Here is a 27,521-nt window from a genome sequence, read left to right on the forward strand (position 1 = left end):
TTTGTGAAATGCCTATGTGTATATTTACGTTAGCTAACTTTTCTTTTCCTCCAGCCTATTCGTACCATCAATCTCCACAATCTGGAAGATCACTTACTTTAAATTCTCTCATCAACGGTCCTTCCAATTGTAATGTGGTTTTCTGGTAGCATCTGTAAGTCCAGTTCTGAAATAACAAATGTTAGAGTGATTTGGAAAAGAAAAGCTATAATATTTATTGAAGACTATTATGTGTTATATTATTATTACAACAGTTCTTGAACACTTTGGGTGCATATCTCATTTACTCCTCACAACCCGGATGAGAGATGTTATTCCCATTGTGTAGCTGAGGAAACTGAGACTCCCCTGAGCTCAGCTTGTGTGTGGGTACCAGCCGTCATAGAGCCACGTTCCCTGCGAGATTCTGCAAGTTCCCTTTCCACATACTATGCCTGAAATGAAACAACTTGGAACCGTCCCACTTTCACCAGACTGTTCAGTAAAGATTTGATGGTCGCTTTGGCAGATGATCATATGCAAGTTTTCTCTTTCAAGTACCTCCACTTATGTTTCTGCTATCAAACGCCCCCTTCCCTCCACCATTCCATTTCCTTTTGGCCACGTCTGCTTCTCAGGGAGACTTGCAGAATGTGATACGTCCTCCTGGTTTCCTAAGCCTTATGATGAGCCAGGGCCTGAAATAATGAACTCTCCAAGGCCAAGAAATCTGTTTTGTAGTTTCTCTGTGCTAAGTCTTAACACTTAATCTACTATTCAATGCATTTCATTTCCCTAAGTATTGGCTTTCTGAGCCTGTGACCTTGGCCTACTACCTTTTTTAGTATGTTTCTGTTTTTTATTTTGATTGAGAATTTTTAGACTTGTTCTAGTGGCTATAGTTACTCTGTGCTGCTCCTTTCAATTTCCTCTATACAAAAAAATATATATATATATATATGTCTTTTAAGCTATATTTCCCCAAATAGAGATGAAGGAACTGCTCTGGGACAGAGGTACAACTTCATCGAATAACACTTTTTTCTCTTTTTGGCCACACTGCACAGATTGTGGGATTTTCGTTCTCAGACCAGGGATTGAACCTGGGCCCTCAGCAGTGAGAGCTCAGAATTCTAACCACTGGACCGCCAGGGAATTCCTAACACTTGAAGTTTTAAAGGCAAGTAAAGATTTATGACAGTGCCTTTCCACCCCTCTCCTCCAAACCCCCAAACATCCACCTTTTGTGAAACCAGTGCCCCAGGTATACACCTGGGGCAAAGATCAGCTTCAAAATAAATAAATACCTCTACGGGAAGAAACAAAAGCAGAGCATTATTTTCCCTTCAGAGACCTAAGACACAGCAAGAATAAACTTAGCCTGTGTAAGTTTTCTAAAAGGATTGCCACCTCCAAGCTTGACTAAAAGATTAACTTTATTTGGTGAGGTGTATTGCTATTCGCAGGCAGGTGCTGCCCTGATCCACCAACTCCCTGTTAATGTGAACCTGCAGAGGCACCTTTGATCGCTCAGAGCCTCACTGGCTTCCCCAGTTGGCTTGGGAAACATCAAAAGAACTGTAAAGCAGACTCTAATCTCAGCCTTCCTGTTTCTCCATCTGCCTACTGGGTTCACACAACAGCATGTTTTCTTCAGTTAAAGGGCATTTTCCACGATAATACTTGGTGTCACAATGTTAAATGGACAGGTTGGGGGGGGGGCGTCCAGGGGTGTCCCTCTTTGTAACTCAAATCTCTGCCAATGGAGGATTAGGGCTTTTAGGCTCACTTACAAGGACATTTATGCGGGTACCTAAATTAATGTCTGCTGGCCTGATGCTGAGTAACCAGGAGAAACAGTTCAGTGTAGAGGAACTCTTATCAGTACAGCAGCTATTAAGTGCTATATATTCTGTCCTTCACAATGGCACTCAAATTTAACAGGTGTGGGCGAGGGTAATATGGACTCTGTCAATGGATTGGAAATTTTGAGTTACAGACATACAGCACTCACTGTTCCTTACCAAGACACATTTATATTCAAGGGTGATAGGTTAGATAACATCCAGTCTTTTTAAAATTTTAAATTAAATTCTACAGTCAATTACAAGTCAATACTAGTCCTTAGGCTTTATTTCCCTTTCAAGGCCCATGCAATTTTGGCCTCCAGGATTTTATACATCTGTATTTGGATTTTCAAAAATGCTTTAGGGAGATCCCTGGTGGCCTAGTGGTTAGGATTCTGGGCTTTCAGTGCCGTGGCCCAGATTCAGTCCCTGGTCAGGCAACTGAGATCCTGCAAGCCTGAGATCCCACAAGCCACGCAGCACAGTCAAAAAAAAAAAAAAAAAAAAAGTTTATTTTTTACATTGCTTCGGGAGGTATTTTAGAACTGTAGGCACAGGTGAAAGATTTGAATTTATGTAGCACCAAACAAGTTTTTTGTCATCTCTAAGCCTGGCTGCTGCTTCTCTAAATTTGGTGAAAATAAAACCTAAATCTCAAGGTTGTTGAGAGGATTAAATGAAGTAATGAGGGGGAAACGTTTTGAAAGTTTTAGAGCAAAGCAGATTGATCTACAAATGTTGTTGCATCTTAGATAGAATGAATCTACCTCCACACACCCACCATTACCTGGCCAGGTGCAGAGTTCTGCCTGGCACAGCTGCCTGGCAGGTTCCTAATCCAGTTTCAGCCTTTGATCTTGTCCTGCCAGGCTCGGCCCTGCCAGTTCTTCCTGCCTCCAGCCTGTCTTCACGACGGCAGCAGTTCAGGTCCCCCACCCCTAAAGCTGTGTCTACTGCCTTCTCTCTGAGGATGTTCTACAAAACGGGTATGAGAGCTTCAGAAACGGGTTGTACGTTGGAGAGAGTGGTGGCCGCTATGCTGAAGACTGGGTAATCATCATCTCGCTCAAACTAGCTGTTTGAATTTTTACCACTGGCATCATTCCTGCAAAGTTCAAAATAACACTGGTTCTCTGTTACTGAAGGGCTGACCATCCAGAGCCTCTGACTTGCTTTCTCCTGCTCCCCCTGGGCTCACTTAAGAGGAATCCTCTGAAGAGATCTCATTGTGCCTTTTGTGATATTTTTTTCCCCATGTTCTTCTGAAAGATGCTAAATTTATTATGACTGAAACTTTTTTTTCATTTCTTCTTGGAGGGCTCTTTGGAGATTATTTAGATAAGAAAGCTGGGTTTGTCTCTTAACCTTTTCAATTTACTTACTTGTCCAAGCCTCAGTTTCTTCATCTGTCTGTTTTATACTCCAGAGACTATTTATCACACATCACAGTCTTTTAACCAGAAACAAGAACTGGCTGAAGAGAATCTCATGTGTCTGTTTTTGGATGTTTTGCCTTTGCTTCCTTCCGTCCTTACTCAAGGAAAATTTCTCTCCTTCAACTCTCCTCTTCCTTCACTCTTTGCCCTCCTTTTTTCTTTCTTTATCCCTTTTAAAATCCCTTTACCAGTTTATTGTAAAGGAGATTATAAAGGATACAGTAGCCAGATGAAGGGGTACATTGGGTGAGGTCCGGAAGGGTCCCCAGCACAGGAGCTTCTGTCTCCATGGAACTGGGTACCCCACCCTCCCTGCATGTGAATGCTTTCGTGAACCCAGAAGCTTCCTGCCTTCTGTGGTTTTGATATACACTCAGCCCTCTGAATCTGCAGATGTGAACCCCGGATACGGAGGGCCAACTGTATTCACCGTATTACGGCCGTTTTATATGAGGGACTTGAGCATCCACAGTGCCCTGAAACCAACCCCCCAGGGAAACTGAGGGGTGACTGCGATACCGTGGGTAATCATTAGTTAAATCCGTTTCGCCCGTAACCTGCCTTCACTAATCAAGGTCCTTTTAAATGTTGCTGCAAAAACCTTGCTTGTCTTCTATGCCGCTCGGGAGCCTAAACAATAAGATGTTTTCCAAGAACCTGGATCAGCTGTGTCTAGTCGGAGCTGAGCTGGTTAAGACTGGATAGGGAAAGAAGGAAAAAGAGTAGATGTAGGTATATGTGGCTGATTCATTTTGCTGTGCACCTGAAACTGACACAACATTGTAGATCAACTATACTCCAATAAAAATTGCAAGAAAAAAGACAATGGAACCACTGACCCACCATCTGGGCATGCTCTAGTGTGTGCTTGGTAACCTTTTGATGTCAGAGGGCCGAAAACCCCACCCTCAGATCGTGCCAAGCGCCTTCGCTTTTGAAAGTACACAGGCTGTGGCTGAGTTGCGCCTGCGCAGAACGAGGATGAAGCACCTGTTTCCCATCACCTTTCTCCGCCATCCCCACGCCTGGGACGTCAACTCATCCGATAAATACCCCAGGCCCTCAGCCTTCTGGGAGGCGGTTTTGAGACTTTCTTCTCTTGTGTCTGCGTTAGGCTGTCTTATGCGTAAACCCTCTCTCTGCTGCAGAGTTTGCAGTCTTAGTGTTTGGCTAGCTGCGCGTAGGGCAAAACAAGCCTGGCTCAGTAACAACTTTATAACTGAAGCTGCCGCCTGATGAAGAAGGAAGAGCGTTGAGCTTTACTTCGGAAGAACTAAGAGTGATACTAGGCCAGGGTGACCCTAACTTCTCCAGGTTGGTTTTCTCACCAGTAAAGCTAAAGGGTTGGGTTAAATGTACCTCTTCAGCCTCTGAAAGCTCTAACTTTCTAAGGACATAAATACTAATACATATAGATCTGGTAACTGTAGGTTGTTTGAAAGTCCCCTAAAATCGGATCATCATAAACTTAAGTGAAATGTTTACTGTGTGACAGGATGCAAGTAGAAAGTTTAATATAGGGGTCTGCAAATGATGAAATGACCGCTTTCTCTGGGCAAAACTATCAAAAGGATGACTAAACTTTAAGGATGATGCTTCAGTCCAGGGAAGAGAGGAGTCTATGTTAAAATTTTGGAGGGAATTCCCTGGCAGTCCAATGCTTAGGACTCTGCATTTCCACTGCAGGGGGCATGGGTTCCATCCCTGGTCGGGGAACTAAGATCCCAGAAGCCGTGTGGCATGGCCACACACACAGACACACAAATGGAGGGTCCCAAGTGTTTTGCTTCAGGTAGAAGGAATGGGAATTGATGAAGAGGATGCAGTGGTGGGGGGGGCGGGGACGGGGAAGGGGGGAAAGATGAGGTGTTTCCATGAGAAGGAGATAGGCGGGAGAGGAGGACCCGTGGCCTCGTGGCTGCGGAGTGCCAGCTGGTCCTGCCAGGACCAGGTGTGTTGGCCTTCACTGGAGACAGAACAGGGGAGCAGCTCATGGGCCCCTGAGATTTCTTGAGGACAGCTCCAAGAAAACCTGGAGTTGGTTCGGAAAATGACTGTAATTGTAAACTTAGAAATCAGAGGGGCATTTAGAAACTGGATAGGAAAGAACCTTATGACTCCAAGGAATCGAAATGTGTAGCCTCTGAAGCCAAGATGTAGTGCGTTTAAAACTGAGCAGTCTTTTCAGAGTAGCTGGGCAACTGTATGCTTAACACTGAGGACATCTGAAGAATAGTTTAAGTCTCCTTTGAGGGAGCCACAGCTGTGCAAGGCTGATAATTTTTGTGCTCGGAGAACCTTTGTGTTCAGGACTCTACTGGCCAAAGGGGAGAGGTGCAGCGTGGGTGGTGGGGAGAGAGCCCTGGGAAGCTTTTGAAATAGCACCCAGTTTCTAGATTCTGGCTGCTGCAGAATGTCTCAGCAGGAGGCTTTCAAATACAGGTGTCTAGGCTCCATAATTCAAATTCAGGGCTGGCTCTGTAATTTGCAGGGCCTGGTGCAAAATACACACGTGGGACCACTTCAAAACACAGGAAGAAAGTACCATTAAAGGTACTAAAATGTAAAGCTTTCTCCTTTCTGTCAACTTGTCATGGTGTTTTCTGTTATTTATTGTTTTCAGGGAAGAAAAACTACCATTTTAAATTAATAGCATGAATTTTTACCATCCATCTTTATATTGTGCAATGCCAGTTTTAAATACAACAGCATGTAACACATACAAAATCACCCAAATTACACACTTTCTATTTCGTAGCTTGTTCCTACATATACGTTTTGTTCTTACTAGAACAGTGGAAACAGCACATAAAAGTAAATTCTTGTTTACTTGTTTTTTCACTCAATATGCTCACATCCTACCAACATTCTCCAACATTCTCTCAGCTCACAGAGAGGCTGGAAGGAGGAGGAACCATGGACTGCCCTTTCCCTTTCATTTTCTGTCATCCTTGTGGGTATAAGTAGTTGGCTAATACAGGGAAGTCATGAGAGCAGAAAAGAATATGATGGAGTTCCTTGTTTGTTCATGTTTCTTAGAATGTCACTGCTTTCTTGTTCGAATGGAAAGGATGGCTGCTTGGCACCATCAGCTCCTCTGATGATTTGGGTGTAGGTCTAGCACCTTACCTGGCACCCACTTTGAGTCTCGCCAATCCTCCAGGCATCCTGGGTCCATTGGAGTCCTGTGCTCATGGGTGTGTGGACCGCGATGTGAGGATGGAGCAGCCGGGAATAGCTGCACGTGCGCACACACACACACACACACACACACCCGACGCCCTCCGCTCATGCACACCCACCCACCACCGTCCCATTGGTCTTCACTTACAAAACACAGATTGGCAGGTACAATGATTAGGAATCGTAAATGGTTATAGCAGAGTGTTAAACCAAGCACAGGACCCTTCTGAGCCTGGAGCCCTGTGAGACTTCAGGTTATGCGCCCCTGAACGGCCCTGGCTCCGCTTCAGTATTTCCCACCCCAGACTTAACTTCTTGCTAGTCAGTGATCCAGGTTCCATGCCGAGGGCCTCTGAAATGAAGGGAAAGTGAGGACCAGCCGGGCCCCATCTGTGTGGCTAAAGATCTGGGTGAAGAGACAGAAGGGAAAGGAATATTGGGTTGCCCTTTCTGTCCCTATTGTCACTGTAAGCGTACATTAAAGTGTTCACACAGCTAAGCTGCAGGCCAGCCCAGGAGAAACGACCAACGGGGCCAACATCGTGTAATCCTAAGAATTGGAGCCACGTGGGACCATCTGTGGCTTTTGCGAAGGATATGTCCTTCCTCCAACCCTGAATTTGGCCTTCAGCCCTTGGAAGGCAAAGGGCCGTGACAGAAGCCAGGCTGAGACTAGGGGCTCCTCTGTCAGACCCCAAATAGGAACCTGTGTTCTTGGGGGGTGGTAGCACTCAACTATCATCTACAATCAACCTAACTGGATCAGTCCTGGGAATTCCCTGGCACTGCCGGGGCCAGGTTCGACCCCTGGTTGGGGAACTAAGATCCCACAAGCCAGGCAGTGTGGTCCCCACCACACCCCCACAACCCCCCAAAAAAGAAAATAAAAACAAAACAAAAAAACCCAAACTGGATTAATCCTAACCTGACACTGCCCCTCCCCCCAGAAGGTTGGTGAGGAACACTCAAGCTATCCCTGCCATCAAAGCTAGCATGTACTTTACCCTATATTCAGACCCCCCATTTAGACTAGGTGGCATCCAAACTAGTTTTTCCACAACCTTTTCTGGAAAGGAAAATTTTTTTTTAGATGTTGTGGGTAGGAGTTTATTAATTAATTTATTTACTTTTGCTGTGTTGGGTCTTCGTTTCTGTGCAAGGGCTTTCTCTAGTTGTGGCGAGAGGGGGCCACTCTTCATCACGGTGTGCGGGCCTCTCGTTGCGGAGCACAGGCTCCAGACGCACAGGCTCAGTAGTTGTTGCTCCGCAGCATGTGGGATCCTCCCAGACCAGGGCTCGAACCCGTGTCCCCTGCATTAGCAGGCAGATTCTCAACCACTGCGCCACCAGGGAAGCCCCTGGAAAGGGAAATTTAAGATAGAAGAGTTATTCACAAAAGTGGTACCATCAGGAGAAGGTTGCCTGAGTCTGTTAAGACATTGCTTTCGTGGAGTGAGAACAGTCAAATGGCTTGGTAGGGCCCTACTTCCCAATCCTTTTTCACCACCACAAACATGGAAAGCGGTCACACTTATACGGTGTACGTGGCAGTTCAAGGCTGGAGAGCCCTGCCTGGGAAAACCCAGCTGCCCCCGCCTTGCACTCAGCATACCTTAACCCCATCACTCCGCAGGCCCAGGTGCCCTGCGAGGGAAGCTCCGCCGTGGTAACCTTTGTTTGTTCCATTAGGGGAACTGCGTGATTTAGGGAAAGGTGATACCACCCCTGGCTCAGAGGTGACCACAGGACTCTGCTAAGGCAGTTGGTTCATCAATTTTGTTGTAAAACATGCTCTGCGAAAACAAAGTCTTGGGAAAAAAAATTATCTGAAAAATGAAATGGAGAAAATCCTAAAACATGGCTCTGAATGTTGCTGGGGATCATTACTCTCAAAGCTAAAGCCATTTCCAGAAAACACACATACTGGCTCAGTTTCCACATCTCTGGAATGAAGGGAATAAGACTGAATGACCTCCAATGTACCTTTTATGTCAAACTTCAGGGATTAAAAAATGTAAACAGGGCTTCCCTGGTGGCGCAGTGGTTGAGAATCCGCCTGCCGATGCAGGAGACACGGGTTCGTGCCCTGGTCCGGGAAGATCCCACATGCCGCGGAGCAACTAAGCCCGTGAGCCATGGCCGCCGGGCCTGCGCGTCCGGAGCCTGTCTGTGCTCCGCGATGGGAGAGGCCACAACAGTGAGAGGCCCGCATATCGCAAAAAAAAAAAAAAAAAAAAAAAAAAGTAAACAAATATTAAACTCTAATTAGAGACAAGGGTGCTGAAGTATTCAGATGTAAATGTCTGAAACTTACTTTGAAATGCATTAAAAAAATAGAGATGGCCGGCTGGGCGAGGGATGAGTAATGGGTAGATGGGTGATGCCACCAGTCCAGGAAGATGTTAATGGTAGGAGCTGGGCAGTGGGTATACGTGGGGGTGACCACTGTCAAAGTCTTTCAATTTGGCTACAAGTTTGAGATTATACATTGAGAAATGCTGGAGGGTAAAATGAGTGCTCTGGCATCTAGTCTTCATGACTAATGCAGAAAAAATGAACAACACGAAGTAACCTGTCCAACTGGTTAAAAAGCTGTTAGATTTAATAGCTAATCTAAGATGTTGTAACTAAACCAATTTCAAGCCTTTGTTCAAGAAACAAAAATTCAAAACTTCTGCTATTGCAAAAATGTTACAGTACCAATTATTGAGCGCTAACCATGTGCCAGGACTATGCTAAAGGTTTCCTATGAAACGTCATCTCACTGAATCTTCACGATAGTCAATGAAGTAGGTAAAATAGGTATCATCCTATGTCTTTGACAGACGAGAAAACTGAGGCTGGATGAGCTTATCCAAGGCGTGGAGCTGGGACCTGATGGAGCTGGGATTCGAGTTCTGGGCTGAATGATCTCCCAGACAAGACAGCTCTTCAGCGGTATTGGATTCTGCTCCGCCTGCTGCTTCAGTCTTACTGACATTTAGTCATGAACTCAACAGGGAAGTTGGGGTTATACACACGCAGTATATGAGTCAATCCTGGAGGGCCTCTAGGCACACAGTCGATGGGTACAAAGCTATAGTTGAAATCCAGTTCAGCCACGTGTCGTGGGCTTGGCTGTGAACTTGCCCAAGACACCTGAGATTCTGCACCTCAGTGTCTTCATGTGTGAATGGAGGTGGATTTCAGGCGGATTGCTCCACAGAGCACTTGGTAACATTTTGGCTTCATGGACAAGTTTGCTTTTTGCTTTGTGATATTTCTCTCATCCTGTGAATTCTCAGTGTGCCAGCTCCGAGTCACTGGGGCGTGTCCCCATTTTTGTGTAACCTCAAACGCCAAATCTTTCTGCTTCCTGTGTGCAGTCACCTTAAAAAAATATGTATATATATTCTTGTGCTTCCCTGGTGGCGCAGTGGTTGAGAGTCCGTCTGCCGATGCAGGGGACACGGGTTCGTGCCCCGGTCCGGGAGGATCCCACATGCCGTGGAGCGGCTGGGCCCGTGAGCCATGGCCACAGAGCCTGTGCATCCGGAGGCTGTGCTCCGCAACGGGAGAGGCCACAACAGTGAGAGAGGCCCGCGTACAGCAAAAAAAAAAAAAAAAAAAAAAATTTCTTTCCCAAAGCACTATAGCTCCTGTCTCATCCTACGGGGGGAGTTTAGCATCTACCCCTGCCCCTGCCCAATATTTCCAAGAGTATCAGGGGACAGGCTTACGTTTTCATCAGCATCTTTTACTCTGAATTAGTGATTTTACCTTACTTGCCTCCTGCAGTAAATATGCTAACTCCATCCTGAGTTGCCCCAGGCCCTTTTGACTTTAATCCCTCTATATTTAACCTAACAGGAAAACACAAACAACTGCAACAACTTTTTATAGAAGAAATGAGAATAGTGAGGGATTATTAACAGAAGAGGTGAAAAATAACTTCAACTGTCATTCATTCATTCGACTAATATTGACTGAGTGCCTCTTATACACCAGGCATTGTTCTGGTGCTGGAAATATCAAAATGATTAAAACAGACCAGAAGAGAAAAATCCCTACCCTCCTCAGGTTTCCTTTCTAGTTGGGAGAAGGGAAGAGGACCTTTTATTTGTGTATTTTGTTGATTGTCTGTTGTAGGTTGGATGGTGAGAAGAGGTGGAGAAAAACAAGGAGGGAAGAGAGAGAGGTGCCTGCAGGTCGGGTGGACGTGGGAGTGTGCGATTTTAAATAGGGTGATAGGAAAGGACCCACTTAAGAGGATATCTGGGAGGACAGAGGAACCAATGCTATGGAAATCTGCAGGAAGGATGCTCCAGTCAGACACAGACACTTCCGTCACTGCAAAGACTCTGTGAGTGCTGGGCTGAGAGCTTGAAGTATCGAGTATCATGATGAATTCCTGGATTTTACATATTTGATGTGTTTTAATCTATTGCAGTTATTTTCTTATTGATGCTCAAATTGTCCCATTTGTGGCCAAGGAGAGACACTTCAATATTTTGCCTGAGGGAGGGAGGGAGGTGAGCAAGATGGGGAGCTACAGAAAGTCAGTTCAGTGAAGCTGGTCCCAGGTGCTCCATGGAGGAGGGATGGCTGAAGGATGCACTCAGAATCCAGCCGGACTTTTTTTTAAATTAATTAAATTAAATTAATTTAATTTATTTTGGCTGCGCCGGGTCTTAGTTGCGACATGTGGACTGTTTGTTACGGCATGCATGCGGAATCTAGTTCCCCAACCGGGGATCGAACCTGGGCCCCCTGCATTGGGAGCGTGGAGTCTTACCCACTGGACCACCAGGGAAGTCCCCTGCCAGACCCTAAGAACCATATCATGCTGTGAGATTTGTGTGTGGGTGTGGGTGTGTGTGTATAGAAAAGGGACTGAGTCTGAGGCCAATTCAACATGATACAGAATATAAACATCATGTAGCAGGAACCCAAAGACCTAAAAAGACCACAGACGTTAAGCTCTTACCTGAGAATTAGTAGAAATCCTGGGGGCAGTTACTTGAGACTTCCCCAGGTAGGGGTTGGAATGGGGAGGAGGGAAAACAGAAAGGATAACTCAAAATAATTGAGTTTCCAGGGCCATGGAAAGCTCACACAATCTCTGATATTTCTATATATGTATGTCTGCATGACCAACAGGCTTGAGAGCTCTTTTAAAAGTAGGGAGGATGACTCTGGAAGTCAGTCAGATTTGCAAATTATCGTCTGTAGAAAAATCTGCATAGATTTCTGGGTGAGGGAGAAGCAGGGAGCAGGAATTTGATGAAGTGGAGAACAGTATGCTTTGGAACCAAGTATGAGGCACTTAGTCTGACAAAGGACTTTGTTTTTTTTCTGATTTGTATATCCATCGATATCAACATCTAAATACAAAATCTCTAACATCTAAATTGTCCTGGAAAGTTCAGTATCTGTGGTTTCATCCTTATAGTTCAAATCTCTTTCTTATATAAAATATCCAGAGAGTCTACAATATGACTGTACAGGAAGTTCACTGTAGTGAAGTTTGATTAACATGAGGAGTCTGATCACAGACCAAAGCTTGAGGATATTTTTGTGACACAAACTGGCACTGTCTTTTTGTTGTGTAGGATATGAACTCTCAGGCTTTAGGCCCCTGAGGGAGAATAGCACTGATTATTATGTAAATAATTGAGTACACATGACCAATATTCTCAAGATTCTGGAGTTATTGAAGAGCAGGAAAGTGGCTGCTATAGACTGAATATTTGTGTTGACCACCAGTTCTTATGCTGAAGCCTGATTGCCAATGTATTTGGAGGTGGAGTCTTTGGGGGGGGTGATTAGATCATGAGGGTGGGGCCCTCGTGAATGGGATCAGTGCCTTTATAAAAGAGTCCCCAGAGAGCTCCCTTAGCCGTCTATGAACTAGGGAGCAGACCCTCACCAGACACCAAATCTTCCGGTGCCTGATCTTCAACTTGCCAGCATCCAGAACTGTGAGAAATAAATGTTGCTTAAGCCACCCAGTCTATGGTATTTTTGTTATAATAGTCTCAATGAACTAAAATTGTGATAGATGAGAAAACTATCATCTTAAGTGATTCTTTACAATATGTGATTGTCTGTGCTAGGTGACTGTGGAAAACTCTCAGGTGTGTAGTAACTGATTAACCTTTTTTTTTTTTTTTTTTTTTGTGGTACGCGGGCCTCTCACTGTTGTGGCCTCTCCCGTTGCGGAGCACAGGCTCCTGACGCACGGGCTCAGCGGCCGTGGCTCACGGGCCCAGCCACTCCGCAGCATGTGGGATCTTCCCGGACCGGGGCACGAACCCGTGTCCCCTTCATCGGCAGGCGGACCCTCAACCACTGCGCCACCAGGGAAGCCCTGATTCACCTTTTATTGCAAAGTATATTTTGGAAAATAAACTGATGCAAGCTAGTCACTTCATATAAATACTCTGTATGATGTTGAACTTTCTGGGTTCTAATTCTCAGAATGAGAACCAGACTGACAGAGATGTTTAACCTCAATGGGAAGCCTCACGCTCATCAGACATGCTCACTTATACCCCAGACTAAGTCCCCTTAGATACAAATGGAGAAATTGTGCTCCACTAGCAAGTGGGTCATAAGATTCTTAGTCATGATTTAGGTAACAGTAGAATTTGTGTGTGTGTGCATAGCACACGAATTCTTATTTGTCCTTGCCTGGGCGTATGAGGTAAAATACACCCCCTGCGAAGCACCTGTCATTCTAGCTATACCTATGTACTTTGGCGACTGACCCCTACGTCACTGCTCCGTCTCTCCTCCGTGCCTTTGATCAACCCTTTCCTTTTGCTTAAGATGCCTCTACAGTGGAGGTTCTCAACTTTGCCTGCACCCAAACACAGATGCCTTTGGCCCTTCCTGCCTCCCCCATCCTGATGTAAGTGGTTTGCTGTGCTGCTTCGGGACAGGACGTGCCTGTGGACTCTGGCATTTTTCACCCATTCCCCTGGTGAATTTTTAGAATTTGTTAGAAACGCAAATTGGCTCTCAGAGCAGACCTACTGAGTCAGAATCCGCTTGTGGATAGTGGGGGGAGGGCTAAATAAATTCAACTTCAAAGCCATCTTTTCAGGTCTGGGGCTGAACTATTAACCAGACCTTCGGACCCTAACTGCTGTGTGAAGTCCTCTATGCACATCCCCACACGGAGGAAGAATCTACTGTCCTGACGTGTGTTAAAAGGCACAGGACTGTTTGCCTACGTGCAGCTGAAACTGCCCTCCGGGTCACAGCACAGACATCAGTGTTGGGTGGTGGCAGCCCCAAGGGACAGCAGTGTCTTCCCACTGAGACTTCTGGGCTGAAAGGGTTGCAGCCTTTAGCGTGACAAAGGGATGTGTTTGGTAAACGAAGATTTCCTGCTCATAGACAAATAGGTCTCAACAGTCACACACTCTGATGTAGGCCTGTCTGAACAGGAAAAGGAGGACCTCTTATTTGTCAGGAGGTCTGCTTGAAAAGAAAAGAGGGGGGAAAAAAGAAAAAAAAGGACCCACTGAAATATTGCTTACTTCCTAGAAGGAAGGACACATTCTTGGATTGAACTCAAAGGATGTCGGGCTCAACAAGGATGTCAGTTAACTCTGTCTTATTCTGGGGCCATTTGTTTGCCAAGAACCAAAAGAATCACTCAAACCACTTAAATAAAAGGGGGATGGTTTTAAAGACACAGTCGTCATGCTTTGTTATACGTGGTCAGCGCTGTAATCTGCGAGGCAGTTGTGCTCACACATTAGGTTTGCAAAATCAGTTTTGTAGCTCTTTGAGCATAGAAGGGGGATTTTTAAATTTTTGGTATCTCCAAACTGAATGAAAACATACTGTACAAAAACACTGACTGCTTTGCCCTGACTATCACGAAGCTTAGAAAGAAACTTAGGATTCACAACTGAGGACCCTGGGAGCTTGGTGAATTTACTTATCCAGCAATTTTCTTTTTCTTACTTCTTTTTTTAAAAATTTTAAAACTGTTCAGTGTTTTATGATTTAATTCTGTAAATCACCTTAAAGCCTTTTTAGATGTGGAGTTTTCCTTTTTTTTTTCGGTTGCACCGGGTCTTAGTTGTGGCTCTCGGGCTCCTTAGTTGTGGCATGCATTTGGGATCTAGCTCCCTGACCAGGGACTTGACCCCCGTCCCCTTCATTGGAAGGCAGTTTCTTAACCACGGCGCCACCAGGAAGTCCCTGGAGTTTTACTTTTTAAAAAACTAATAATTAAAAAACAGAACTACCGTGCATAGGCACTGGTATCCCGGTATAAACTTACTGACCATCAAAGAGTTTCTGCTCTGCTCCTGTCCTGGATCTAGTCCCAGGGTTAGCCTAGACTCTGCGACAGGAACCCGTTGGGATTTAGGCTGCCATCTAAGTAAGGGTTGTGCAAATAAACCCAGTTCCTGGAGGAGTTCACACCTTGGGGCTGATGTTACATTAAATCTGCCTCCACATTTCTAGCTTTTTTCCTTCCTTGTTGAAAGTCAACTGGAAGGTGCCTGCATTTGTGGTTGCTGTTTTAAGCATGCTTCTGAATTTACTTCATGAATGCTTTGTTTCCTTGTTTGCAAATGTAGGTGCTAAAACTCATACCTGCTTGGTGAAGTGAAAATCAAGTCAGCCCTCTTGGAAAGCCAGTTGGCAACATTTAAAAACAAAAGTGCATGTCCATTTGTCTAGGACTATAACACTTAGATACACTTCCAGGTGTGCTGAAGATACATTGTAAAACGATTTTCACTGCGGATTTTGTTTGTCATAGCAAGTGGTAGAAACAGCCTAACAGGCCATCAGTAGGGGGACTAACAATGTTGTATGGTTCATTCATAAACTGGAATGCTATGGAGCCATTAAGGAGAATGGGTAGGTCAGAATGTTCTGAAATGGAGCATTCATTACTAAATGAAAAAGCAAACAGTAGAGGAATGTGTGTAGTATGCTTCCAGTCTGTGGGAAAAGGAAAAATATATACTTGAATGTGTATAGAAAAAATTTGGGAGGTTATACAGAAAGTGTTCAAAGATGTTGACTATTACAGAAAAGAACTGGAGTGAAGGGAGGCTTATTTTCATTATATACACTCTTATTCTGTTTGAAATTGTCATACGGGTACATTTTTCACCAGAAAAAAAAAAAATGATGCATTGCTTTGTCTTGCACAAAAATCTCGCACATACAAAGCATCTAGAGTTAGATGGATTCAAATACTAGCTCTGTCACTTACTGTGACTATCTCATGGGGCTGCTGTGAGGATTAAGTTACAGAATGCATATCAAACAGTATTTTCTTAGTAAATATAAATGTAAATGTGTAATACTGATGATGCGAGTGAACATTTGTTGAATGCTTACCATGTGCAAGGCACTGTATTAAGAACTTTACATACATTAATTCATTTAATCCTTAAACCAACCCTATGAAACAAGTACTATTTTCATCCTAATTGTACAGATGGGGAAACTGAGGCACAGAGAGGCGAAGTACCTTGCCCGACACAGCTAGTAAATGGTAGAGTAAAGAATTCAAACCCAGGCAATCGGGCTCCGTAGCCCCAGCTTTTCCCCACTTACCCAACGGCCCTGTTCCTGCTGGGCAGACAGGTCTACTAAGGGCAGCATGAGGCTGATGACAGGGTCGGTCCAGTTTGTAAGAGAAATGCTGAGAATGTCTGTAAATGTCTTATAAGCTTATGGCAATGCTTTCTGACCAACCCCGTGTCAGAATGTTACAATCAAGGTGACACATGGGTGTTCCCGCTGGAGTGTGTGGGGGCTTTTCTCTCTGCCTCTGTTTTCTCCCAGGTGGATCCTCTCTGTCTGTGAATCTGGAGTCCCTGACAGTAATCCTGCTGGGGAATCTTTACGGCATGATGAAGGCAACGGGGATCCCTGGGTGTAGAAGAGGTGGAGAGACCTGTCTTCTCTGTGTCTATTATCTAATGAACACATTTTTTTTTTTTTTTTTTTTTTTGTGGTATGTGGGCCTCACTGTTGTGGCCTCTCCTGTTGTGGAGCACGGGCTCCGGACGCGCAGGCTCAGCGGCCATGGCTCACGGGCCCAGCCGCTCTGCAGCATGTGGGATCCTCCCAGACCGGGGCACGAACCCGTGTCCCCTGCATCGGCAGGCGGATTCTCAACCACTGCGCCACCAGGGAAGCCCTAATGAACACATTTTAATACTAGGAGTGGTGGAGGACCTGCCCTCTTTCACGAGGATCATTCAGGTGACGCAGTTCTGTCAGAATGACTGCCTCTGGGGACGGTACACCAACTTTCCCAGTGTGGGCAAGACCTCGTATTTCTGTAGGTAAGCGTGACCTTAATATTTAACTCAGGTTCTCTCAGTTGAATATTTAACCTAACTGTAATGTGTTGCCTTTGCTAGAAGAACAGCTGGTCTTTGGCCTCCTCAAAATCTGTCTTTAAATGAAGTGCCCTTGAGGACAAATACGTGAAGAATTCAGCCACTGACGGGTGGCTTGGGTCCCCATCAGTAGGGTGTTTTTCTTTCCTTGTGTCCAGAATTACTCAGAATTATCTGAATAACTGTTCCTCACTTCACCACTATTTCCAAAGTGCTTAACGCTCAGTCAGTTTGGAAATCCCCATTGTCCAACGTTCCAATTTTCCAAACTACTGATCAATTTTTCACTCTCTCTGTAAGACTGCTTTCTTTCTTTATGATTTCATTTTGAACAACCTGCTAGTCAAGGCATCTTTGGGGCATCGACTCAAGGCGAGAACAGACACCAGCTCCTTGGAAAGGATTCCCTTTCAGACATTCCAGACTCATTACCTTGCTTGACTAATGTAAGAAACAAGTCAGGAGGTCTTGAGTTGCTCTTTCAAGTTTGTCAAGTTCAACGTTAGAAGTACCAGGCTCACCCTGACCTTCCAGGTCCTGCTCCTGCCAGGGGCCAGGCTGCAGAGAAGAAAACTGTCAACTCCCACCGGCAAAGGCAGTGAAGGTGGCGAGGCTGTCTTCCCTCCAAAGGAGTCTAAGAGTAAATTATTTAAACTCCTTCTCACCTTTGTTTAGGATCTGCCTCTTCTCACACTTGGGAATTACAAACAGACATTGTATTGGCTGAGGTTGCAAAGTACATTAGGTCTTATTCTAGAAAGGAAATGAAGTGACGAAGCTGGTGTTTTAAAAAATGTCACTTATAGAAGTAAACATTTTCTATAGCAAGAGGTTATTCCCTAAGACTAACCCCCCCCCCTTTTTTTTTTCAGTGAATAGAATATTTTAATCTTCAGAGATGTTTTTTCCAATGTACTTTATGGGGACATCCACAGTATTATCTAACTCCCTAGATGTTTCTCTTCATTTTTTCATAGTAGAAATTTCTAGTAGGCATTGGACTTGAATGTCTTAGAAAGAAGGAAGGACTCATCAACTGATCATTATGGGTGTAGATCTCAGAAGGCTAGCTATGCAGGAATGTTTTCTGTTTGCAGAGCATTGGTCTTCAGAGGTAGTGAAAGCACCAGGGTTTAAGACTACAAAACCTGTAATTGTTTATAACCTCCTCATACTCGACTCAATAGAAAGAATGCATTTTCCCTCTTTATATCACAAGAGAAAACTAAGACTCTATTTGCTTCCCCCTTCCTCCTTTCCAAAGTGAAAAAGAGAGTTTTTCTTTTCTGTTCTTCCTTTGGCTGCATTGGGTCTTCATTGCTGCAGGCAGGCTTTCTCTAGTTGCGGCGAGTGGGGGCTACTCTTTGTTGCGGTGCGTGGCTTCTCACTGCGGTGGCTTCTCTTGTTGCAGAGCATGGGCTCTAGGCACACAGGCTTCAGTAGTTGTGGCACTCAGGCTCAGTAGTTGTGGCTCACGGGCTCTAGAGCGCAGGCTTAGCAGTTGTGGTGCACAGGCTTAGTTGCTCCGCGGCATGTGGGATCTTCCTGGACCAGGGATCAAACCCGTGTCCCCTGCATTGGCAGATGGATTCTTAACCACTGTGCCACCAGGGAAGTCCCAAGGAGAGTTTTTCTATGGAAGAATCTCTTTATTGAGGTCTCTATAGAAGCTCCCTCGTGACACTGATTTACCTATCGAGTAATCTGGAAAGAGGACATTAGCATCTACTTCTCCCTGAAAGCAGACTAGAAGTGTGAAGCAGAAGAATGGCATTTTTTTCATCTGTTCTAGTGAAGACATTTGATGAATAGCAACAGTTCAATCAGCTACATGGCCGACTTTGACTTTGGGTGTTTATTAAAGTGTTTTCTTGTTTTCCGCCATATTCTCTAAATTCAGGGTTGTGCTCGCTTGCATAGAGGACATATCATAATAATAATCCATTGACTATTGCACTGGGGCTTCCCATCCCTGTGGTTTTCTGATGATGCCTCCCTGGGCCAGCAGGAAGCCCAGACAGGGAAGAGCACACTATTTCCTCTCTCTGCTTCAGGGAAAATGAGTGACTTGAAGAGGAATTTAAGACCTATTCTGTAAACTTACATTAGTAAATGCGTTAGGACCAGAGAGGGTTTTCAGGCTGGACCACTAGTTTCTGTTTGCAAAAGGAGTTAATCTGATCTTAGTTTAGTAGCTGAAAGTTAAACAGCCTATTGAACAAACCCCAGGTGGATTTCAGTACCCTTTGGTAACAGTGGCATTCGAGAATGAACACATTCAGACAGTAGGATTTTCCATATGTCATTTATTTAAACCAAAATCAGTTTATATTTTCAAGGGTGTGGATTTCAAAGATACAAAAAGAAATTCAAACCATTTTGTTCAATATCTATAAAAAATGAAATTACATTTTGCTGTGGGTGGGGTGGGAGTGGACCCTGTAACATGGGAAATTGCTTCACTGTAATTCAAATTTCTGTGTGCAAAAACGGACTCATTTTGTTTTAGGATTGGCTGAAATGTTTAAGGAGCCCCGATGAAATATAAGAATTAATTTGCTAAAAGTTAAGAAGTATAATCACAGTTCAGACTACGTGAACGGTCAGCGCATGAGCCAAAGTAATGAGATCTTTGCAACCTCACCTGCGTCTGGCCACTTGATCATTGCTCTTTGGAAGCACTTTCAAAAGTACATTGTGCTATTTTGGTGACTGGCACAGGTCTTGCTTATGTATAAAAATCAGACAAAGTGGCTTATCTGCTTAACAGTTTCCAAGTTTGTTGCATATAGGTGGATGGCTTTGCCCAAGAACTTGGTGGGAGGAAGTATTGTGGACACAGGTCTCAGGGTTGTGGCATTTTCAGATCAGTGTAAGTCCACTTTATAAAGTGTTCTAATTTACTTTTTTGCTGTTGTTTTTGGTGAGTCTGTATTTTTGTGTATAAAGTAAGGCTTACAAATATGACCTAGATGAAAACCAGGGGAAATTGACAGTGGCAGTTACCAATTCTAAATGTGAGAAGAATGATAAAGACCTCACTGAAGACAAAGCTGAACGCAGGCTTGGATTTTGGACTCAAATCTGTCACTTAATAATTGTGTCACGCTGGGTAAGTGACCGAACCTCAGGGAGCAGTTTTTCGGTACTGTGAGGATGAAATGAAAACCACAATGCATTATTCTGATTTTCCCTACCCCAGAGAACTGTGTAGGAAACAAAAATGATGAAATGTTTTCAAAGAAATCCACGTGGGTAAAAATCTATACAGATCTGAACATGTTTGAGAAGCTAATAACATCTTTCATAAAACATACAGCTCCTGACCTGAAACTTTCAGATGCATGCAATCATCACCGTAAAAGGACTTTTAGTTTTTGGTACTTAAAGCCCTTCCATAGCGTGCAAGGTCTACCCACCAGCTCTCGGGGACTAGTACATGTGTTGTTACAATGAAAGTCACAACGATACGCTTCTTAACTGCTTAATTATTCACCTCCCCAAAGGCAATTACTTATATTTTATTATTTTTGTTTGTTTGTTTGTTTTTGTGGTATGCGGGCCTCTCACTTTTGTGGCCTCTCCCGTTGTGGAGCACAGGCTCCGGACGCGCAGACTCAGCGGCCATGGCTCACGGGCCCAGCCGCTCCGCAGCACGTGGGATCCTCCCGGACCGGGGCACGAACCCGCGTCCCCTGCATCGGCAGGCAGACTCTCAACCACTGCGCCACCAGGGAAGCCCTACTTATATTTTAGAAGAAGTAGGACTCTGTAGTGAAAACACACAGACCTGAAAGCAGTGCATTAAGTATTTTATTAATTTCTTTTTACATTATGGGAAACATTCATCTATTTACAATTTTTTTTTGTCCACACACAATCTAGGGAGATAAGCCTATGAAATTCCAATTCATAAAGCCATAAAAATGTTCCCCACCCCTCCATCTGAAGGCTTTCAAATGAATCTTTTTTTTTTTTCCAAACCAAAATAATTTTTAAAAATTACATTTGGGAATTCAGATATGCTAGTGATTTACATTCCAGTTATTTAAAATATGCATCTAGACATGTTTTAAAAAAGAAATGGTAAATTCACAAGGATAAGGCTTAAATTAAAGTGGTAATGCACAGTAAAACATTAAGGAAACATCTATAAATAAAAGAAATATAGTACAAATAAATTAGTTCTATTTACCATTTCAAATATTAAAAATCTTTAATCCATTTCTTCATCTCTCTTTACAAAAAGGTTATGTGAGTTGTATGGAAACATCTGCAAAAAATATAATAAATACTTAATTTCTTTTAACGTCTTTTGATGTGGGAGACAAACTTCTTTTGTAATCCCCCCTCCCCAAGAAAATGCCCAAACACCTTTATACCAAAGTTAAACAAAATAAGTAATTTTTCAGGGTACATACATTTTCCAATATGAACTAAAAAACATTTCTACAAATTACATCAGAAGAACAATGTAACAAAGGTTATGGTCATGGATGTCAGCTTAAGGGGGCAAGTGATTAACAGGCAGCTTTATGTGGGATCATGTCTTAACATCAATAATTAGCCTTTTATAAAGTGTTTGTACAATTGGTGTTTTCAAGGAAGGCAAAGGTCATGGTGCCTGGAGGCCTTCGGCTAAAAGGTTTAAAATTCTTACCAAAAATAGCTTATGAATATACAAATACCATTCACATAGACAAGATAAATAGGCCATCTCTTGTCTCTCTTTAAAATATCCTGGGCTAAAACAGTTTCCAAAGAAAATACTGTAGGATGATCTTGAATCGTATTAGAAATCTATTTCTTAATCCAAATCTTATCTCTACCTCAGGGCACAGAGCTGTGGATGGGGACATCTGGTCTTCAAATGGGTGTGGCTTGCTTCACGTTAATCTGTCAGTTCTGAGTCACTGTCAGGATTGAATGAGACCATAGGCTACCCAAGGTGGCAGTTGGCCTTACTTGATGCAAACTTTGTGTGACCTTCCTTGGCTGCTACAGAGTAAAGAAAAGGTGTATTCTTTTTAAAACCAGCAATACTTGAAGCTCAAATTCTCCGTCTGCTCCAATTTTATAAAGCACTCAAAGGTGCTTTGTTCACTCTAGTTAAAAGTTGGTTGGTTGGTTTTTAAATGTTAGTAGCCCTTGTCTTGTAAACCACAGCAGTAAACATTTGTGCCCTGTTTATAAAGATAGCTCAAAGCATCAATGGCTCTGAGAGGTAGCGAATTCTCTAGTGGTTTTAGAATATGTCCATGAAAATAGTTGTTGCCGGAACCCATCACCTCTCTTAATTTCTTAAATAAAATTAAATTAGCACCTGGCTATGAGAGTGTTTTGTTTTTTTTTTTAAAAAAGCGTCTCTGGTGCAAGAGTATTTGATGTATGTTTTTAAAAGTCTTTCATTTTTCAGTGGTAATTTCTAACGCTTTAGGGTGCTGTATAAAACGCCAGTGATCATTTAAGATCACCTCATTCTAAGTGCTTAAACTGCTACGAGTAAGGGCATTTAAAGATAACTTGAGCTGGATGCAAAGGTCATACTGGCCGTCCATCAGGACTAAAAATGGAAATCAACATTCTCTGCCAAAAGCCTGGGTTTCTTTCAGTGTTTAGGAATCATGACACTGTCCCCCTCCACGTGGCTGCTGAACCTCGCAGGTCAAATTTCTTCTCTCTCTACCTGGGACCTCAAGACAAGTGGCTGCTCTTTGGAACGAGGCAGCATGTCTCCTGGGACAGAAAGCTTATTTTACCGGTTTGACACGGGACAAAATCCTTATTCGGGGGTGTGTTAGGACTCGGTGGAGTGGTGAGAAAAGACTGATGAAGACAGATGTCTGCCGTATGAACTACGGGGTTAAAAGAGACGGATGTGTAGCATTCCAAGGGGATGCTAGGAAAATCCCAACTTTTCGCAGAAAGCAGCCCGGCTGCCATGTACAGCACTCCGTAAGCAGAGATGTACTTAGCTCTGAGTAATTAGGTAGGCCCCCAGGATGGACACTAACAAATTAATAGAACCAACGCTTTCCCCTAAAGACCCCACCACCACCATCACAACAATATAATATACATAGTACAAGAAAAGCGGATAAAACACTTCAGGTCTAACTTTTCTTAAGAATAGGACAAAAGAAAAAATCCCTTATGCAGTCTTTTAAACTAGCAGTGCTTCCTTTGCCTTGCCTGTCTTCATTTTATTGCCTTTCAGAATAGATGGATATCCCTGAAAGATCGGATTGACAATCTTCTAATGATTGAGACATCTGAAGCAGTGACTGATGACACAAGAGTGAGGCAGTTTGTGCAGCTGTGAGCGACGCAGGTACCCCTGGCACCCGCAAGGTTTGCTTCTCTTTCCCCCACTCCGCATCCTGGTCCCCCGCCCCCCAGCCCCCCTGCGTCCCCTCTCGGTGTGTCACTTTCCGACTCCGGTGACAGGGTCTGTGATTTCTGAGGTTGGAAATCAAGTGTTCCATCTGCTTTGCCCAAATAGGAAGCGTGTCGGGGAAATCAGGGGGATCGGAGCCCTAGTTTCCTAGTTTCTTTCGGGTGGAAGTCCGCGAGGTCCCGTAGGGGACCACACCCCCGGGGACACCCCCCCCCCCCGTGGGATCCTGGATTTCTGAGATACCCTATGTATGGTTCGATATTGCTGGAATCTAGGGACAGACAAGCTCGAGAGAACGGAGGATGGCGGGTGACCTAGAGGGGCCGCGTCTACACGGGTGGGCGGGCCAAGAAGGCGAAGGGCGGGCGCCGGGGAGGAGGCGGCCGGGGGCGCGGCGGCCGGGGGCCTCAGAGCCGGGTCTGCGCCTCGGGGATGTAGATCTCGATGCTCTCGGCGCTCTCGGTGGCCGAGTTCTGGCGGACGGACGCGGCGCGCTTGGCGGCCATCAGGCGCTTGCGGGCCTCCTGGCGCTGCGAGCTCTCCAGCGAGCGCTCCCGGATCAGCGGCGCGGGGCCCTTCGCCGGCTTCTTGGGCACTGGAGGAGGGGCCCTTCGCTCCTGATCAAAGCAGAAGGTTCAGGACATTACACAGCTTCTCAGGACAAGCTTGGGAAAAACTGGGATAGGTCAGTAGTTAGCACACTTTTTTTTTTTTTTTAAAGCCTAAGGGTGGTTAGGTTAGTTCTGATCTGCACACTGTATATATATATATATACTTTTTACATGTATAGATATGTATATATTTTTTCTTCATTATTCTGGCTTGCGTATTCAAAAGGTGCAGGGAGAAAAAATACCGGTAAGTCTAAGGCCAAGGGTAAAGCTGGATGGCAGAACTAGGTCTCTCCAAGGGAAGGATGTGGGTATTTAAAATGCCCCCCGCCTGCTGAAAGGCTGCGGGCTCCCAGCACATTTACTGCGGTTTTTCTCTGGAGGCTCCAGACTGTTCCGGGTGCCAGAGATGGGAAAGGGTGGCAGCGGCCGCGTCTTAGAACTCTGCATCCCCCCTAAGGAGGGAGGCGGCGGGTGCGAGCTCCGTTCAGAGTTTAAAAACATCCCCGCTCTCTCCTTGGGCCCACCCAAACCTAAACAACCAAACGAGGAGGAAGATTGTAAGCCTGCGTGCGTTCGTTTAGCTTTGCTGATGCCACAGTGAGTTACACCCGTTTGCACATCACACACAAACACACAGCAATGTACTGGGCAGGGTCACCCTGGAGGGAGGACTTGGACAGTTCCTTACCCTCGGGGGTAGTGGAGTCAGCTCCTAAAACATCCTGCTGGACCGTCACGCCTTAGGGACCTTGGGGCGACTGTGGCGGCCCAGAAGGCAATTCCATCACAGGGACAGACACTGTGCCATGAAAACTGAACACAAGACCGAAAGAGTTCATCCCCCTAGCAGCAGCAAACTAGAAAACGGGTGGCTATTTTTAAATGCCGTTGCAAAAACAAAACCCATTCATCACTTGGGCTGGAAAAAGAAGTACAGTGGGAGCGAAGGGAATCTAAACCCCAAAGCATTTTTAGGAAAAAGACGGTGAGTTTTCAGGCTGCAAAAAGGTCCATGTGAATCTGGTGATTTCATTTTTTAATAAAATACCCTAAATTCTCATAAAACTGAATGTGAAAAGTATCTTGAATTAGGGATTCCATGATTCTCCAAAGGGCATTCTCTGTGTTCCTCCTTTCTTGCCTGGGTGAAGCGCCTAGTTAACGTATTGCACTGGAGTTGCCCGCCGGCTGTTTAAGGTGGAGTCTTGTGTGGATAAAAAAGGGAAGCACAGAGTGCCAACCGTATTCCACCAACTCTGATTGTCTTGTTCATTGTTTCCCTTCCAGTTCATGGGGTGATGCAAAGCTCTGATCACAGACAACGTGCATGAAGATTTAGAAATCAAGTTAACTAATGATTTCCTGTGTCAATAGGTGACATATCTCAATTCTTAGCTTCACTCCTTTTGGACGTTTAAAATCTTCATTGTTGGGTAACTCAGTAGATATTTTTGAAAGTATGAATGTTGGAAACTTTTTAGTCATATTTTCCTTTCCTTGCACATTTTATTTTTTAACTATAATTTTAAAAAATCCATGAGTGAGAAATTAGATGGTTCAGCTCTAGAAACTCAGTTACCAGTACGTGTGTACATTTGTAGTGTTTTCTTAAAATCAGACCAATTTAAAAGCTTATTTAGCAGACAGTTTTAAACCCAGATTAAAGAAAACTAGATTGAGTGCCAGTATTTGGCTCCCCCAGTGAGAGGCCACAGAGACGTCAATGGTACTTTGATGCTTCGCACCAAAACCCCACAGGCGGATGGTGACAGAATTAGAGATGAGGGACAGTGATGAGAGCGGTGGCCCCTTTGACTATGCACTGGCTGTTGGCACTGGATTTCTCCTGGGAGCCCATGGACTCCAAGAACCCTGGTATTTTAATGGGCAGCAGCAGAATGGATTGGACTGCTGCTTGCTCTCTGATAGGTGAAGGGATCAGAAAAAGGCATCACAAGTATAGCTGTGCCTATATTTAGAAGTTGAATCTCTCAGAAACATCTGACCTCAGGCCATAGGAAAGCAAAGGGTTAACAAAGTCATGCATGCCTGGCCAGCCTAGGGAGGTGGACATTGGATACGTGGGCAAGCCTGGTGGACCCGCCATAATCAAATGTGAAAACTGCCATTTATTAATTCAAGTAAGAGAATTTGAGACTTTATTTCTAAGCTCTCGCATGAGAAACCCAGTGAGCAATATTCCCCAAGGCAAATCAACCAATAGTAAAACTCTTTTAAAAAATCCCAACATTTATGATTACTGTGAAACTTTACGGTGTGTATATTTTTAGACTTGAACAACAGTGGTTTCTTTATTACTATATTTATGAAATGATTATCAAAGTCGGTTAGTTTGCAGGGCTTCCTATTTTCTCGGAAACACATTCTAGGGGGTGTAAGGAAGTTGAACTCTTGCTGTATGTAATCATGCACTGAAGATGTCATTTATTTTAGTTTAAAAAGCAAAATGGAGGCAGTTCCTTCCAGTGACTAAAATGGTTTAACTTAAAGTTTAATTAACAAAAAAAGCCACATTCCCATTTTCCAATTCACAAAGACAGGTTTTTCTTTAAAAATATGCCTGAAACATATTACAGATAATATCCCAAATGATTACTATGTAAACATTGTCATTACAATGAAATTAATATGATATCAGCTCCATTTCACATTGTAAACAGCAAGACTGAAAGCAGAAGCCTATTTAGACTGTCCAGTGTTTGTGCAGGTTTTTAAATGAACCATACAAAATCTACATTGTTCTACCTTCTTGTCAAGAGGATCCATCTGTTTCCAATTATTGGCCTTTAACTGATGAAGTTCATCAAATTTCATACTAATATTTTCTATGGACAACTGCAGCATGTCCCAGAACCCCGCCAGATCCTGGGAGGTGGGCCTTGGATGAACATTGGGATTCTGTACAAGAGAAAGAAAAACATTCACGCTTTAGAGGTGATGATCTAGGACAACAAGCACAGGACCAAGGTGGCATTTTCAAATATTTCACATAATGCAAGGAGGATGAGTTCCTTTTGGTTTTCAGATAGGAGAGAAAAGTGAGGCTATAGATGGCACTTTTGTTTATTTATTTTATATTTTATATGTATATACGTCTTATATACATGTTCACCTTTATTAAGGAATAATTGACAAATAAAATTGCAAAATATTTAGAGTGTACAACGTGATGATTTGATATATACACACATTGTGAAAGGACTCCCCCACTCAGTTAAGTAACACATCATCACCTCATGTATTTATCTTTTTTTGTGTGTGAGAACATTTATGTTCTACTCTCTTGGAGAAGCCCAGTTATACAATACACTGCTATCAACGATAGTCACCATGTTCTAATTAGATCTTCAGACCTTATTCATTTTATAGCTGAAGATCTGCACCGTGTTACCAACCTCTCCCTATTTCCCCCACGCCCAAGCCCCGGGCAACCACGTTTATACTCTCTTTCTATGAATTTGTTTTTTTAAAAAAGATTCCACTGCAAATGATAAATTTATACACTCATGTTATACACATTTGAGTCAGTGATTCTCAATGTCAAAGTAAAATTCTTCTTTTGTTAATATAACACCCATCAGTACGCGATGGCAGGGAGTCTAAACGTTTGAAAAATCCCAGAATGTATGATCTATGACAAGATGCATTTAAAGCTATATTTAAATGAAAAT

The 27,521-nt window shown here is 43.9% G+C and overlaps 1 protein-coding gene across 14 annotated transcripts in view; it reads right to left on the reverse strand.

The window, feature by feature from the left end:
- Window positions 1-20,613: 20,613 nt before the first annotated feature.
- DLGAP1 (DLG associated protein 1) overlaps window positions 20,614-27,521 on the reverse strand; it is an 858,632-nt gene continuing 851,724 nt past the window's right edge. For 13 of the 14 annotated variants that reach the window (XM_059040830.2, XM_067015962.1, XM_067015965.1 and 10 more), the window contains 2 exons: window positions 26,596-26,748; window positions 20,614-23,832 (listed from right to left, as the gene is read on the reverse strand). In XM_059040830.2, the coding sequence (XP_058896813.1) occupies window positions 23,623-23,832; window positions 26,596-26,748 (363 nt within the window). In that variant the 3' untranslated portion in view covers window positions 20,614-23,622. Of the gene's footprint in view, window positions 23,833-26,514; window positions 26,749-27,521 lie in introns of those variants that run through there. The other variant, XM_059040840.2, reaches the window with a different exon arrangement.

Source organism: Kogia breviceps, chromosome 15 (assembly GCF_026419965.1).
Source record: "Kogia breviceps isolate mKogBre1 chromosome 15, mKogBre1 haplotype 1, whole genome shotgun sequence".
In the NCBI taxonomy this organism is placed as follows: domain Eukaryota; kingdom Metazoa; phylum Chordata; class Mammalia; order Artiodactyla; family Physeteridae; genus Kogia; species Kogia breviceps.